At 39.0% G+C, this 15,165-nt stretch overlaps 1 protein-coding gene across 1 annotated transcript in view; it reads right to left on the minus strand.

The window, feature by feature from the left end:
• Nucleotides 1-3,041: 3,041 nt before the first annotated feature.
• The window catches only part of LOC103212634 (zinc finger protein 570), a gene marked incomplete at its 5' end in the record, with an annotated part of 66,066 nt that continues 53,942 nt past the window's right edge, over nucleotides 3,042-15,165 (minus strand). The window contains one exon of the mRNA XM_007958611.2: nucleotides 3,042-4,399. Within this exon, the coding sequence (XP_007956802.2) occupies nucleotides 3,042-4,399 (1,358 nt within the window). The remainder of the gene's footprint in view (nucleotides 4,400-15,165) is intronic.

The raw sequence follows: 15,165 nt of genomic DNA on the forward strand, positions 1-15,165 counted from the left end.
TACAAATAGATCATATTAAATAATTTTCTTGCTATTCTTAAGAAGCTACACTTCATAGATTAATTTCAGAACAAACTTGTGAAATTAAAGGGAAAAAAATGCCCATTGTGGAATTTATCTGGAATTGCAGTGAATTTGTGAATTAGGAATAATGGCCAACTTTGACTCTTGAGTTTTTTCAGCCTAGTTCTGTTTATATTTTTATTATTTTGCAGTTTTCTGAGGTTAAAAAAACTTATTATTTTCTATTTAAATATTACTATTAAATATTTAATATTTAAAGGGAGCTCTGGAAGTGTAGCTCCTAAGGCACTTGACTACTAACCAGAAGGCTGGCAGTTCAAATCCACCAGCCACTCCTCAGAAGGAAGATGGGGCAATCTACTTCCATAGTGATACTGCCTGAGAAACCCAAGGAGGGGTCGGCTATGAGTCGGTCTGACTCAAAGGCCCATAACAACAACAACAACATTAAATATTGGGAGCTCTGGTGGCATAGTGCCTAAGGCATCTGACTGCTAACCAGAAGGCTGGAGATTCATACCCACAAGCCACTCCTCAGAAGGAAGGTTGGACAGTCTACTACAGTAGTGATACTGCCTTGGAAACTCAAGGAGGCATTGCTAAGAGTCAGATAAATCTTCCTAAGTATTTATACTCTCAGCCTGGACGATTTAACCATTTTAGGGCATGGCCTTTGCATGCTCATTGTCTCCTCATCTCCAAAACATTGTCTGGAAAACTGCTGTGTGCCGTTGAGTCAATTCCAACTCATAGCAACCCTATGTGACAGATTAGAATGGCACCATATGGTTTCCTGGGTTGTCATCTTTACAAGAGCAGATTTTCCAGTTTTTTTTTCTCCCACAAAGCAGCTGGTGGGTTCAGATCACTGAATTATCAGTTACCAGCTAAATCTTTAATGATTGTGCCACCAGGGGACCTTTGGCAAATGGTAACTACTCAATATTCAGTAAATGAATGAAAACCTATTTTGTTATATATCTGTACTTTTCCTCCCTCAATTCTCTTTTGATTTCAGTTTTGCAGCAAGTGGATAAAAACCAAAACTTCCCACTTTTTCTATGCTCTGGAACAGTTTAAATGTTTTAGAAACCACCTGAATGATTATATGAATATACAATTACCTGGGCTCAGCATATATATATATATATATATATATATATATATATATGACAGTATGAATATCCATGTATATTGTGTTTTTATTGTTAATTGTGATATACTGTAACTTCAATGTAAATTCTATATTTTCTTAGTGAATCCCAATTTTCCTTATTTTAATTATGCATCCAATCCATTTATTTTCATACAATCTGGCCTCTAGGATTATTTGCTCAGCATACAGATTGAATAAGTATGGTGAAAAGATACAAAACTGACACACTCCTTTCCTGATTTTAAACCATACAATATCCCCCTTGTTCTCTTTGAATGACTGCCTCTTGGACTATGTACAGATTCTGCATGAGCACTATCAGTGTTCTGGAATTCCTATTCTTCACAATGTTATCCATAATTTGTAATGATCTACACAGTCAAATGCCTCTGCATAGTAAATCTCCTCATATGCATCCAAAAGTTGGACAGTGAATAAGGAAGACCAAAGAAGAACTGATGCCTTTGAATCATGGTATTGGTGAAGAACATTGAGCATCATGGATTACAAACAACAAATCTGTCTTGGAAGTGCTAGAATGCATCTTAGAAGAGAGGAAGGCAAAACTTCATCTCATGTACTTTGAACATGTTATCAGGAGGGACCAGTCCCTAGAGAATGACATCATGCTTGGTAAAATAGAGGGTAAGAGAAAAAGAGGAAGGCCATCAATGAGAAGGACTGACAAAGTGACTGCAACAATGGACTCAAACATAGCAACAACTGTAAGGATAGCACAGGACTAGCAATGTTTTGTTTTATTGTACATAAGATATCTATGAGTCAGAACCAACTTGATGACACCTAACAACAACAACAAAAATAACAATAGCCATTCTTATTAGAAACTTCCTAAAACTGATTATAAGCATTGTTATTCTACTATGTGTGTTGATATTCATTACTCACCTAAGGTACAAATACTCCCACTTACGTTCTAAAATCTTTAACTTTTCCTGTTCTGACCTGCTGCTTCCCAGAGTTGCTCTACTTGTCTACCAAGAAATCTGTTTTTCAGCTATGAGGAGTAAATGAATTAATACATGTTGAGTATTTTAAATAGTGCCTGGTACATAGTGGGCACTCAGTATATGTTAGTTATTACATAAAGCATTTTGTGAAATACTTTACATGCAAATTTCTCATTTATTATGCATCAATCTACAACAGACAGTAATATTTCATTTAAAATTCACATTTCTACAATACAGCATCATTTCTTATCTCTATTTTAAGAATTAAACAGAACTTTGAGTTTTAGTAAGACAAGCAAATTGCTGAAAGTCTTACAGTGCCACAGTAGTGGCAGAGCTATGATTTTCCAAAATCTAACTTCTCAGTCCTCAGAAGTGTCTAGTGCCCAGAGAGGGAGATTGAAATAAAAGTTAAAATATATGTAAGAATCAGACAATGGAGAGCTGTACACACAAATTTAAAGGCTGTGGACATTAGCCAAAGAAGAATAAAACAAACAGAAAAAAAAAATTGTTGCCATCAAGTCAATTCTGACCAATAGTGACCTATACGACAGAGTAGAACTGCCCCATAGGGTTTTCAAGGCTGTAATCTTTACAGAAGCAGACTGCAACATCTTTCTCATGTGCAGTGGCTGGTGGGTTTGAACCACCAACTTTTCAGTTACCAGCTGTGTGCTTAAATCACTGTGCCACCAGTGATGTGTGTGTTCTTATACTTTAAAAAGATCAGTTTGGGTACCTTGTGGCAATGGATTTAAGGAGGGAAAAGCAGATACAGGAAGGCCTGTTAGAAAACCACAGCAGTTGTCCAGGTGAGATGAATCTTAGGTGAGGGTGACAACATTAGAGAAAAAAGAATATATTCTACATTTAGAAGATAGGAGCTATAGGATTTGGTGACTAATTGGATCGGGTTGTGAAAGTGACTCCCCACTGTGAATTTTCTGATGATGAGCAAGGTGTGCATGCTGTCTAAAGGTTTTTTTGCATTCCTTACATTCATAGGGCCTTTCTCCAGTATGAATTCTCTGATGTTGGGCAAGAGACCCACAGTAACTAAAGGCCTTCCCACAAACATTACATTCATAAGGTTTTTCTCCAGTATGTACCCTCTGATGTTGAGTGAGGGACGAGTCATTGCTAAAAGCCTTCCCACATTTAATACATTCATAGGGTTTCTCTCCTGTATGAACTCTTTGATGTTGAGCAAGGTATGCAATCTGGCTGAATGCTTTCCGACATTCCTGACATTTATAAGGTTTTTCTCCAGTATGAATTCTCTGATGTTGAGCAAGGTGTGAATTCTGGCTAAAGGCTTTCCCACATTCCTTACATTCATAGGGTCTCTCTCCAGTATGTATTCTCTGATGTACAGTAAGGTATGCACGAAGGCTAAATGCTTTTCCACAGACATTGCACTCATAAGGTTTCTCTCCAGTATGAACTCTCTGGTGTTGAGCAATGGAAGATCTATTGCTAAATGCTTTCCCACATTCAGTACATTCATAGGGTTTCTCTCCAGTATGAACTCTCTGATGTTGAACAAGGTAGGCAAACTGGCTAAAGGCTTTTCTACATATCTTACATTCATAAGGTTTTTCTCCAGTATGAACTCTAAGATGTTGGACTAGATGTGCATTCTGACTAAAGGCTTTCCTACATTGCTTACATTCATAAGGTTTCTCCCCAGTATGAATCCTCTGATGTTGAACAAGATTTGATCTCTGGCTGAAGGCTTTTCCACATTCTACACATTTATACGGTTTCTCTCCAGTATGTATTCTTTGATGAAGAGTAAAGGATGAGCTCTGGCTGAAGACTTTTTCACAGTCATTACATTTCAAAAGCTTCTTCTCTACAAAGACACTCTCAGGATTAATGATCGTTAATTTTTTTCTGAACCTTTTCTTATATGTGTTGGGTTTATGTACTTTCTCCTCTTCAGGAATTATCTGTTGTGTATAAAACAATGTGTTCTGATAGAAGCTACCCCAAGACTTGTTATATTCCTGTTCTCTTTTATCAACAAGGGTTTCTTCATGGGTGATTGTCTCTTCCTTGAAACATGACTTCGGGTTTCCTGGTTGCCTCTTAAAATGGCTCTCACATTCCCACTTTTCTCTCAAACTGGAGTACTCAAGGTCATAGCTTGTAAATTCTTCTATTATATTCTGGGATGATTCTTCTTCATATATGACCTGTTGTGGGGTTAATTCTTCAGTCTCACACATAGATTCCCAGCCTGAAAAATCACAAGAAAAGTTTCCTCTATTACGTACCACAAAATGAAGCATATGAATTTAGTAGCATATAAAACTTACAAAAGCATTACTTTCATAGTTCTTAAATATACAAGAACACAAACTAAGTTGCTCACACAGAAATTACAGGATAAATAAATTATTACACAATCACTAAACTTCAGGACAAGAAGGAATTATGGAGCTGGTCTGGACTCAGTTAAAATTTTATGCCTGTATTAATAATACAGGCACTGAAATAATCACCAATCTTATAGCTGCTTCATTCAAGAACCCTCATTGAACAAATATTTGCCTTATGCCAGGTACTCTAGATGCTTTCAATATCCTAGTAAACATAACAAAGATTCTTACCTTCATGGACTATAGTCTTGGGGAGACAGAAAATAAAAGTTAAATGGTAAGTATATGTTATTACAATGTTACAAGGTACTAAGTGCTACAAAAAGAAAAAGAAAAGTAGAGTAAAGGAGATAAGAACATAAGGGAAGTCAAAAGTAAGAATCATTGATAACATTTAAGCAAATATTTGAAGGAAATGAAGAAGTTAGTCACTTAGATATCTGGGGAAAGAATACTCTGGGAAGAAGAGCTCGTTTAAAGGCCACAAAGTAAATGCATGTCTAGTAATTTTGAGGAAAAGCAAGTAGGATAAAGTAGCTAGAGGGGACTGGGTAGTAGGAACAGAAGTCAGGGAGGTAGAGCAGATTAAATAACCAGATTATTTAAGCCTTACAGGCCCATGGAATCTAACTCTTACTCTGAGTGAAATGGAAAGCCACTGAAGTATTTTGAGTAAAGGAGTAATATCTGGTTGCTGTTTTATGAATATACTGGAAGGTGAGGGCAAAGGGAAAAGCAAGAAAACCCTTTATTATATTAATCCAAGAGAGAGATGATAGTCATTCAGAACAGTGAAATATCAAAGGAGTATAGGAGGTCTGGTGGCGTAGTGCCTAAGTCATTTGACTGGTAACCTGAAGGCTGGCAGTTCAAACCCACTAGCTACTCCTTGGAAGACTGAGCAATCTACTTTCATAGTGATACCACCTCAGAAACCCAAAGAGGGGTCGCTATGAGTCAGATGTGATTCTATGGGAGTTTTTCTCCCCCCCCCCTTTGTTTGAAAGAAGTATAATGACGTGGTCATATATTCTGAATATATTTTATAGGTAGAGCCAAGAGCCACTGGATATGGAATGGGACAGAAAAATAGGAGACAAGCATATCTTCAAAGTTTATGGCCTGACTACACCCAGTTACCCAGAGGGAGTGAGCAGGCGGACCTGTGGGCCAGGGACCATGGTTGCAGGGGACATCAAACTCAACTCATAAATACTACACAAAAAACTATTCCACATCCTACTTTGGTGAGTAGCATCTGGGATTTTAAAAGTTGCAATCAACCATCTAGATGCAACAATGTTTTTCTCCTCATTCAGAGCAAAGAAGAATGAAGAAAACCATAGACACATGGAAACAATTATTCCAAGGGACGTGTACACCATGTGATCCTCAGCCTATATGACTATGACACCAGAACTAGATGGTGCCCAGCTACCACTCTCAGCTACTTGGAGAGGGATCTATGTAGGAGATCCTGGACAGAGTGGGATAACAATATGGAACAAAACTCAAAATCATTAAAAAAAAAAAAAATAATAAAGACCTGGTTTTCTGGTCTGATAGAGCCCAGTGGGACCCCTGACGCTATGGCCCCCAGATGCCTTTTAAGTCTGGAACTGAACCTACTCCTGTGGCTTCCAGCCAAACAAAGACATATATGAGCTGAACATTTATATTAGGTAGATACACTCCTTGGGGAGATCAATCATGGGAGAAAAGAAGGGCTGTGTATGCACAAGCAGACAGCTGGAGAGGGGAGTGCATGAGAGTGAAGGACACAGAGAAGAGGTGGCTATGGGGAAGAATTGGGAGGAGAGCTGTTGCACTGTGGGAGACTGCAGTCAATGTCATGAGGCAAAATGTATGTGAACTGCTGTATGGAAGATGAATTTGCTCTGCAAACTTTCACCCAAATTACAATAAAAATTAAAAAAAAAAAAGAGAGAATTTTATGGCCTGAGCAATGAAAGGATGGCATAGTCATCAACTGTAATGGATCAGAAAGATGCCATTAACAATGGCAACAACAACCTAGAGAGAGAAAAGAGAAAACCCAGATATGAACTTTACAAGAAATGAGTAAAAACTTTAAAATTGTAATGAGAGAGAAGAAAAAAGAAAAAAAAAAAAAAGGTTTGAATAAAAGGAGATGCAAATTTTTTTTTGTATGTTAAGGAGCTCTGGTGGCACAGGGGATAAGGCATTTGGCTGCAAAACAGAAGGTCAGCAGTTCAAACGTACTAGCTGCTCCATGGAAAGAAGATGGGGCAATCTAATTCTGTAAAGATTTACAGCCTCAGAAACCCAGTGGGGGTCGCTATGGGTCAGAATTGACTCGATGGCAGTGAGTTTGGTTTTTTGGTTTAAATGAAGACTAAATAATGACAGCAATTATCACAAAATATATCCATTATTTCCATTCAATTCCATTGAAAGCCTCACTGTGGTTTTTAACAGATTGTTATTATTATTTTTTTTTTAATCCTCATATTCATAAAGAAGTAAACAAGAGTGAATTGTCTGGAAATTTTTTTCAAAAGTGAGGGGTGATTTTAACCATGAAGCAAGAGAACTGAAAATAGCATGGCTGGGACACTGTCTTAGTTATTCTTATTGTTGTTGCTATGTCCTGTCAAGTTGTCTCTGTTTTCCCCAATTCATAGTGACCCCTCCTTGAGTTTCTGAGGCAGTATCACTATGAAAGTAGATTGCCCAACCTTCCTCCCAAGGGTTCTGCTATAACAGAAATACCACAAGTGGAACTGCTAAACCAAATTGCTGCTTGGTCAACTGCTAAGCCATGATGACACAAATTTTGGGGGGACACAATTCAATCCATGGCATTCCACCCTTTGGCCCCAGAAATTCATGTCCTTGCCACATCCAATACACTTTCACCCCATTACAGCATGCCAAAAGACTTAAATCAACTCCAAGTACAAAATCTATCCTAGGGCAAATTCCTCTTCATCTCTCAATCTAGAATACAAGATATCTGCTTCCAAATCACAATGGTAGAACAGGCACAGGGTAGACAGAGAAAGAAGGGATAATGGCTTCAAGAAAGTAAAACAAAACAAAAATAAACAAACTCATCAAAACAATTTAACTAGCTCTCAAGGCTTAAAAATATTCCTCTGTTCTCTGAGACCATTTATGCAATGGCCCTGACCTCCAGACTCTGGCCATGTTCTCTCAACCCCTCAACCTTGGGCTTCAGTTCTGCCTTCCAGGCTGACTGGACCTGCAACTCTGCTCCCCTGGTTTTTGGGTTGGCCCATTCTCCCCATCATCTGAGTAGGAACCTTACTCCATCAACCTGGAAGGCCATATTCTTCTGTCCTTTGGAAATGGCAGCCCCACCACCTCAGCTTTTGGCAGCAGATCTGGCCCTATCCCACTCACACTCATTAGATGGCAGCCCCACACTTTGGAACCAAGTTGGTGAAGATCTGACTTTTTGAATCCTACCAGGGTGTGATGGCTCCACACTTTGAAATCCCAGAGGCCATGGTCCTTCCCTTTGAGATTGAGGCAACTCTGCTTCCTGTTTCCTTGGTCTCTGAAGAGGCCAGCATGGCCTCTGCCCTGTTCCAGGAAATGTTACAAAGCTCTTCAGTGCTACCAATTAGTGCCCAGAGGCAACACACTCTACCAGGAAGCCTCTAGCCCAAAGGTTATCAGCTCTCTTGCTCCTTAAGTCAGGAAGTTTGCTACTCCATGTCAGGCCAGTCTCTTGGTTCTGTTGGTTCTGATGCCTCTCCCACTGCCATCTTTCTGTGGTCTCTCTGCCATGTCTGGTGTTACAACTCTCTTCACTTCCTTCTGAGCTGACACCAGAATTGTCTTATATGTCCATAATTCCACCAACAGTCTCTTCAAGGCAGTCTAGGCATTTACTATTAGGTAACTTATAACTCTTCCAGCTTCTATTCGTTACCCAATTCCAAAACCACTTCCACATGTTAGGTATCTGTTACAGCAGTATCCCACTCCTGGTACCAAATTCTGTCTTGTTAAATAGTGGTGCTGTCACACAAATATCACACATGGATGGGTTTAACAAACAGAAATATTGTCTCACAGTTTAGCAGGCTACAAGTGTGAATTCAGAGCACCAGCTCTAGGGGAAGCACTTCTCTCTGTTTATCTTTTGATCCTAGGAGAATCCTAGTGCAGGGACCCTGGGTCCAAAGGATGCACTCTGTTTCTTGCTTCTCTTTCTTAGTAGTAATAGATCCCCCCGCTCTCTGCTCCCTTCTCTTTCCTTTTATTTCTTGTAAAATAAAAGGTATTGCAGGCCACACCTCAGGGAAGCTCCCTTATATTAAATCAGGTCTGTGAGGGAACTAAGAGTCTTACGTCCACCCTTAATCTGGGTACAGCTGATTGACTTATCACATCATGGAATATCATTCTATATCTGCCACATTACATCATTACATAATTTATAAACCATTGAGGATCATGGTCCACCCAAATTGATACAAATATTGGGGGCAAACAATTCAATCCATGACAGGTATTGTAGCAACAACTATAGTAAATAGAAAATTTAGAAACAGATCTAAGAATAGGTAAGCAAACCTGTTCATTACATTTGGGGCCATGAGAAAGACTACAAATGGAGGCTAATACAGCATATATCTAAATATTGAAAAGATATAAATCATGATGGTGTTGTTGTTGTTGTCATTTACCATTGAGTCAGACTTGACTCATAGTGACCCCTCCTTGGGTTTCCGAGGCAGTATCACTATGGAAGTAGATTGCCCAACCTTCCTTCTGAGGAGTGGCTGGTGGGTTTGAACTGCCAGCCTTCTGATTAGCAGTCAAGTGCCTTAGGCCCTACGCTACCAGAGCTACACTCTATGCAACTTTGAAAAATATGCCTTCATAATGACCTTCTAGAAAGCCAGCTTTGAATTTAGAATCCTTTGCCACTCCTCTACTGTTATTACTCCCACAACATTCCACCTCATGGTGGGCATGGTGTATAAGCATGTGGACACTCTAGCCTGCAAGTCCAAGTTCTATCATTACTTCCACAAATAGCCATGCCTTATCCACATCCACCCTTGGTCTTGTTTATAAAACAAATAGACAGGAAATCAGTAGGGATATTGAAGAAGTAAATAGTACCATCAACCAACAGGATCTAATTCACAACTATAGAAAACTCCACCCAAGAACAGAAGAATATATATTCTCTGCAAGTACCAAACATACCAAGATAGATTGTATGCTAAGCCATAAAGCAAACCTCAAAAGATTGATAAAGAAAAATCATTTGATGAAATTCAACACTAATTCATGATTAAAACTCTTAGAAAACTAAAATACAGTGGAAATTCCTCAACTTGATAAAGAACATCTACAACAAAACTATGGCTAGCATTATACTTAATGGTGAGAGAGTAATGTCCACACTTATTTAACATAGTACTGGAAGTCCTAGCTAGTGCATAATAGCAAGAAAAGAAAGTAAAAGGCATACATATCAGAAGTGAAAGGAATACAATTCTCCCTAGACTTAATGTTCTATGTAGAAAATTTCAGGAATTTACAAAAACCTCCTAGAACTAATAAGCTCAATAATGTTACATGATACAAAACCTATGTAGAGATACTAGTTGTATTTCTATATATGAGCAGTGAACACAAGGAAACCATTTATAATTACTCCTTAAAAAAAGAGAAAAAGTATTAGGTACAAATCTAATAAAACATGTACAAACCTTGTGTGTTGGACACTACAAAATGCTAATGAAAGAAATAAAAGAAGACCTGAAAAATGGAGAGACAAATGTGTTCATGGATTGGAAGACACAACATAGTAAAAATATCAATTCTTCTCAAATGGACATATAGGTTTAACATGATCCTTATAAAAATATCAGCAATATTTTTTTTCTTTTTGTAAATATAAGTAAGCTTATTCAAAATTTACATAGAAACACAATGAATTAGAACAGCTACACAATAATGAAAAAGAATAACAAAATGAGAGGAATAATTCTACCCAATTTTAAGCTTTATTGTACAGCTACAAGTAATAAAGACTATGTAGTATTGCCAGAGGTACAGACACAGACCACACAATCCCAGAATGTATTTGTGGTTATTTATCTCCAAAATATAAAACTTATGTCCACAAAAAATATGTAAATTAAGGTTCATAGAAGCTTTATTTGTAATAGCCAAAGACTGGAAACACCCAAAATGTCCTTCAATAAGTGACTACCTGGACAAACTGTGGTATATCCATACCATGGAATATTACTCAGCAATATCAAGCACTGAACTATTTATACACAACAACTTAGATAAATTTCATGTCACCGAACTGAGCCACTTGATTGTCAGTTTGTTGTACTGTAGTGGTTTGTGTGTTTTTGTGATGGTAGAAGCTATGCCACAGGTATTTCAAATACCAGCAGGGTCACCAATACTGGGCAGGCTTTAGCAGAGCAATTGACCACTGAAAGCCTTATGAATAGCAGCAGAACACTGTCTTATATAGTGCCAGAAGATGAGTCCCTCAGGTTGGAAGGCACTCAAAATACAACTGGGGAAGAGATGCTTCCTCAAAATAGAGGATGGAGATGGATGGACTAAAGCTTCAGGACTTTTATTTGCTGATGAGCCATAACTCAAAACAATTAAAAAAAAAAAGAGCTGCAAAAATCCATTAATAATCAGAAAACTGGAAGTCATCCACAATGAGTTTGAATACATAGAGATAGATATTCTAGGTATTAATGAACTGAAATTGACTGGTATTGGCCACTTTAAATTTGACAGTCATATGGTCTACTATGCTGGCAATGACAAATTGAACGGGAATAGCATCACATTCATCATCAAAAAGAACATTTCAAGATGTATCCTAAAGTACAACACAGTTAGTAAGAGGATAATATCCATATGCCTATAGGAAAGATCAGTTACTATGACTGCGGTAGTTAAGGTTATGTGTTAACTTGGCTGGGCCTGGTTAAATACCTGGGCAGCTGGATGTAGTTATTCCCCGTGGTGAGATTGGCAATCTGCTCCATGGTGGAATCTATTGGAGCAGCTGAGTAGCTGCCTTAGGGATATGGTCTGCTTCCAGTATATAAGGAGAAGTTTTGAAAAAGGTCTCAGCAGCTTTTGTCACACTTGAAGCCTGCATGTAGTTGATTCATTGTTCAGCAGCCTGCCATTTTGTCTGCCAATCTTGGAATTGTTAATGGACTTGAGTCAGTGGCCTGCCATGTGATGATACCTGTACACTGGAGTTAATTTTAGGACTGTGCCATTTTACTTGTTGACCTTGGGTTTGTCAGACTCAGCAATTAGCCGCTGCCTGAGTGAAGAGATGCCTCCAGCTCCAGTGTGCTGGGAACAAGAGGCAGAGGTGAAACTCAAGATTGAGGGGTCTTCACCCAGCCCTTAGAAGCTGGCAGTTTGAACTCAAACTTCCAGCTTCCTAAACTGTAAGAGAATAAATCCATTTGTTCAAGCCATTCATTTGTGTTATTTTTTACTATCTTCTCTAGCAACACTGTTGTTGTTGTGTGCTGTCAAGTTGGACCTGACTCATAGTGACCCCTCCTTGAGTTTCCGAGTATCACTACGTAGATTGTGCAACCTTCCTTCTGAGGAGTGGCTGGTGGCTAGCAGCCCTAGAAGTAATCAAATTTACACCCTAATCATTAAACCCAAAGATGAAGAAACTGAAGATTTTTACCAATTTCTGCAACCTGAAATTGATCAAACATGCAATCAGGATGCATTGATAATTCCTAGTAATTGGAAAGTCAAAGTTGGAAACAAAGGAGGATAGGAAGCTGGAAAATATGGCCTTGGTGATAGAAATAACACTGGAGATCACATGATAGAATTTGGCAAGACCACCAAATTATTCATTTCAAATACCTTTTTTCAACAACATATATACTAATATATGCATATGATCTTGCTGGATGGAATGCACAGCTATCAAATCAATTATATCTGTGGAAAGAGACAACTGGAGAAACTCAGTATAATCAGTCAGAGTAAGATCAGAAGCCAACTGTGGAACAGACCATCAACTGCACATGTTGTTGTTGTTATATGCCGTCAAGTTGGACCCGACTCATAGCGAACACTCTTGGGTCTCCGAGGCAGTATTACTACAGAAGTAGATTGCCCCATCTTCCTTCCGAGGAGTGGCTGGTGGGTTTGAACCGCCAGCCTTCTGGTTAGTAGTCAAGTGCCTTAGGCACTATGCTACCAGAGCAAGTTCAAGTTGAAGTTAAAGAAAATTAAAACAAGTCCACAAGAGCCAAAGTATGGCTTTTAGTATATTACACCTGAATTTAGAAACCATCTTAAGAATAGAGCTTACAAATTGAACACTAATGCATGAGACCAAACGAGTCGTAGAATAACATCTAAGACATCATACATGAAGAAAACAAAAGGTCATTAAAAAGACAGGATAGAAAATGGTACAACCATTGTGGAAAGCAGTATGGCAATTCCTTCAAAAGCTGTAATTAGAAATATCATTTGACCCACCCATTCCTCTACTAGGTATATATCCTAAAGAAGCGAGAGTCATGACAAGAACAGACATATGTACACCCATGTTCAATGCAGCACTATTTACAGTAGCCAAAAGATGGAAACAACTTAGGTGTCCATCAACTGAGAAATGGATAACCAAACTATGGTACATACACACAATGGAATACTATGCAATGCTAAAGAATAATGTAGAATTTGCAAAACACCACATAACTTGGATGAACTTGGAGGACATTATGCTAAGTGAAGTAAGTCAATCACAGAAGGACAAATATTGTATTAGTCCGTTATTGTAAAAGTCAAGGACAGGTTTGTCTATGGAAGGAAATTTTCTTTGTTGGTTACCAGGGGTGGGAGAGGAGGGGAGGGAACAGTTAGATAGATAGAGATAAGTTTTTATTTGGGTGAAGAGAAGGGCAATGTACCAAATGTGACTGATCAATATGGTGGCACTGAGGAAGAGAAAGACATAGAGAGGTACATGGGAGGTACAGACAACAAAGATGAACTCTTTTGCACATACAGTACTGCGTTGTTAGTGAAGGCAAACATGGGTATATGGGTGGATAGATGGGTGGACAGGCTGCACTAGTAGGTATGTCTGTGAAGCAGGGAGTGTACCCAAGAACATGTATAGGGTTGGCAAACAATGGTGCTATAAGTTTATGTCAATGATCTGAATTCCCAGGTGTATGGTAGAGCTGACAAGAGGCAAGGTGATAGTCACTGCTTGGTCACAGCCAGCTACCCAGAGGGACCGAGTGGTTGAACCTGTGGGTTTGGGACCATAGTCGCAGGGGACATCAAGCTCAATTGGTATAACATAGTAAACAAAACATTGTTCCACCTCCTACCTTGGCGAGTAGTGACTAGGATCTTAAAAGCTTGCAAGCTGCCATCTAGATGCAACAATGGGTCTCTCCCCATCCAGAGCAAAGAAGAAAGAAGAAAACCAAGGATTAATGTATACAATCAGTCCTAGAGACTGGCACACCATCCAATCTGCAGCATATACGACTATGAGACCAGAAGAACTAGATGGTGCCTGGTACCAATATCAACCACTTGGAGGGGGATCTATGTAGGAGATCCTGGATAGAGAGGGAGAACAATGTGGACAAAACTCAAAATCATTTGGAGAAAAAAAAAAGGAGGGAGGGACTAGGTTTGCTGGTCTGATACAGCCTGGTGGAACCACTAAGATTATGGCCCCTAGCTGCCCATCAGTTCTGGAATTGAACCCACACCTGTGGCTTCCAGCTAAGCAAAAGACAGGCATATGAGCTGAACATTTACCTCAAGTAGATACACTCCTTGGAGAGAACAATCATGGGAGAAAGAAGAACTGCTTAAGCACTGGGAGACAGCTCAAGGGGCAGGCGGGCATGGAGGGATGGACACAGGAAAGAGGTGATTATTGGGAGGAAGTGGGAGGGGAGCTGTTGCATTGTGGTAAATTGTGGTCAATGTCATGAGACAAAGTATATGTGAACTGCTGTATGGAGGGTGAATTTGCTATGTACATCTTCACCCAAATCACAATTTAAAAAAAAAAAAAAAAAAGATAGACAGAGAAGATCAAAATGGATGTCAGAGAGACTCTGAAACTTGCTCTAGGATGTAGATCACCCAAATGATAAAGTAAAAGAACTGAACAGAAGGTTTCAAAAGACAGCTTGAGAAGACAGCATAAAGTGTTATAATGAAATCTGCAAAGACCTGGAGTTAGAAAACCAAAGAGAAAGAACATATTTGGCATTTCTCAAGCTTTAGAAAAAATTCAAGCCTGTACTCACAATATTGAAAGATTCTATAGAGAAGAGAGGAACGCTGGTGGTGTAGTGGTTAAAGCATTCGGCTGCTAACCAAAAGGTCAGCAGTTCAAAACCACCATTCACTCCATGGAAGAAAGATGAGGAAATCTGCTTCCATAAAGATTTACAGTCTTAGGCGGGGCAAGATGGTGGACTAGGCAGAAGGATTGCACAGACCCTCTTCAACAAAGAAAAGGGAAACCAATTAACACAGACACAGAAGATAATCTTGGACCCCTGAGCCTTGAAGG

Source organism: Orycteropus afer, unplaced genomic scaffold, assembly GCF_000298275.1.
Source record: "Orycteropus afer afer isolate SDZICR_OR568_19922 unplaced genomic scaffold, OryAfe1.0 scaffold01044, whole genome shotgun sequence".
NCBI lineage: Eukaryota > Metazoa > Chordata > Mammalia > Tubulidentata > Orycteropodidae > Orycteropus > Orycteropus afer.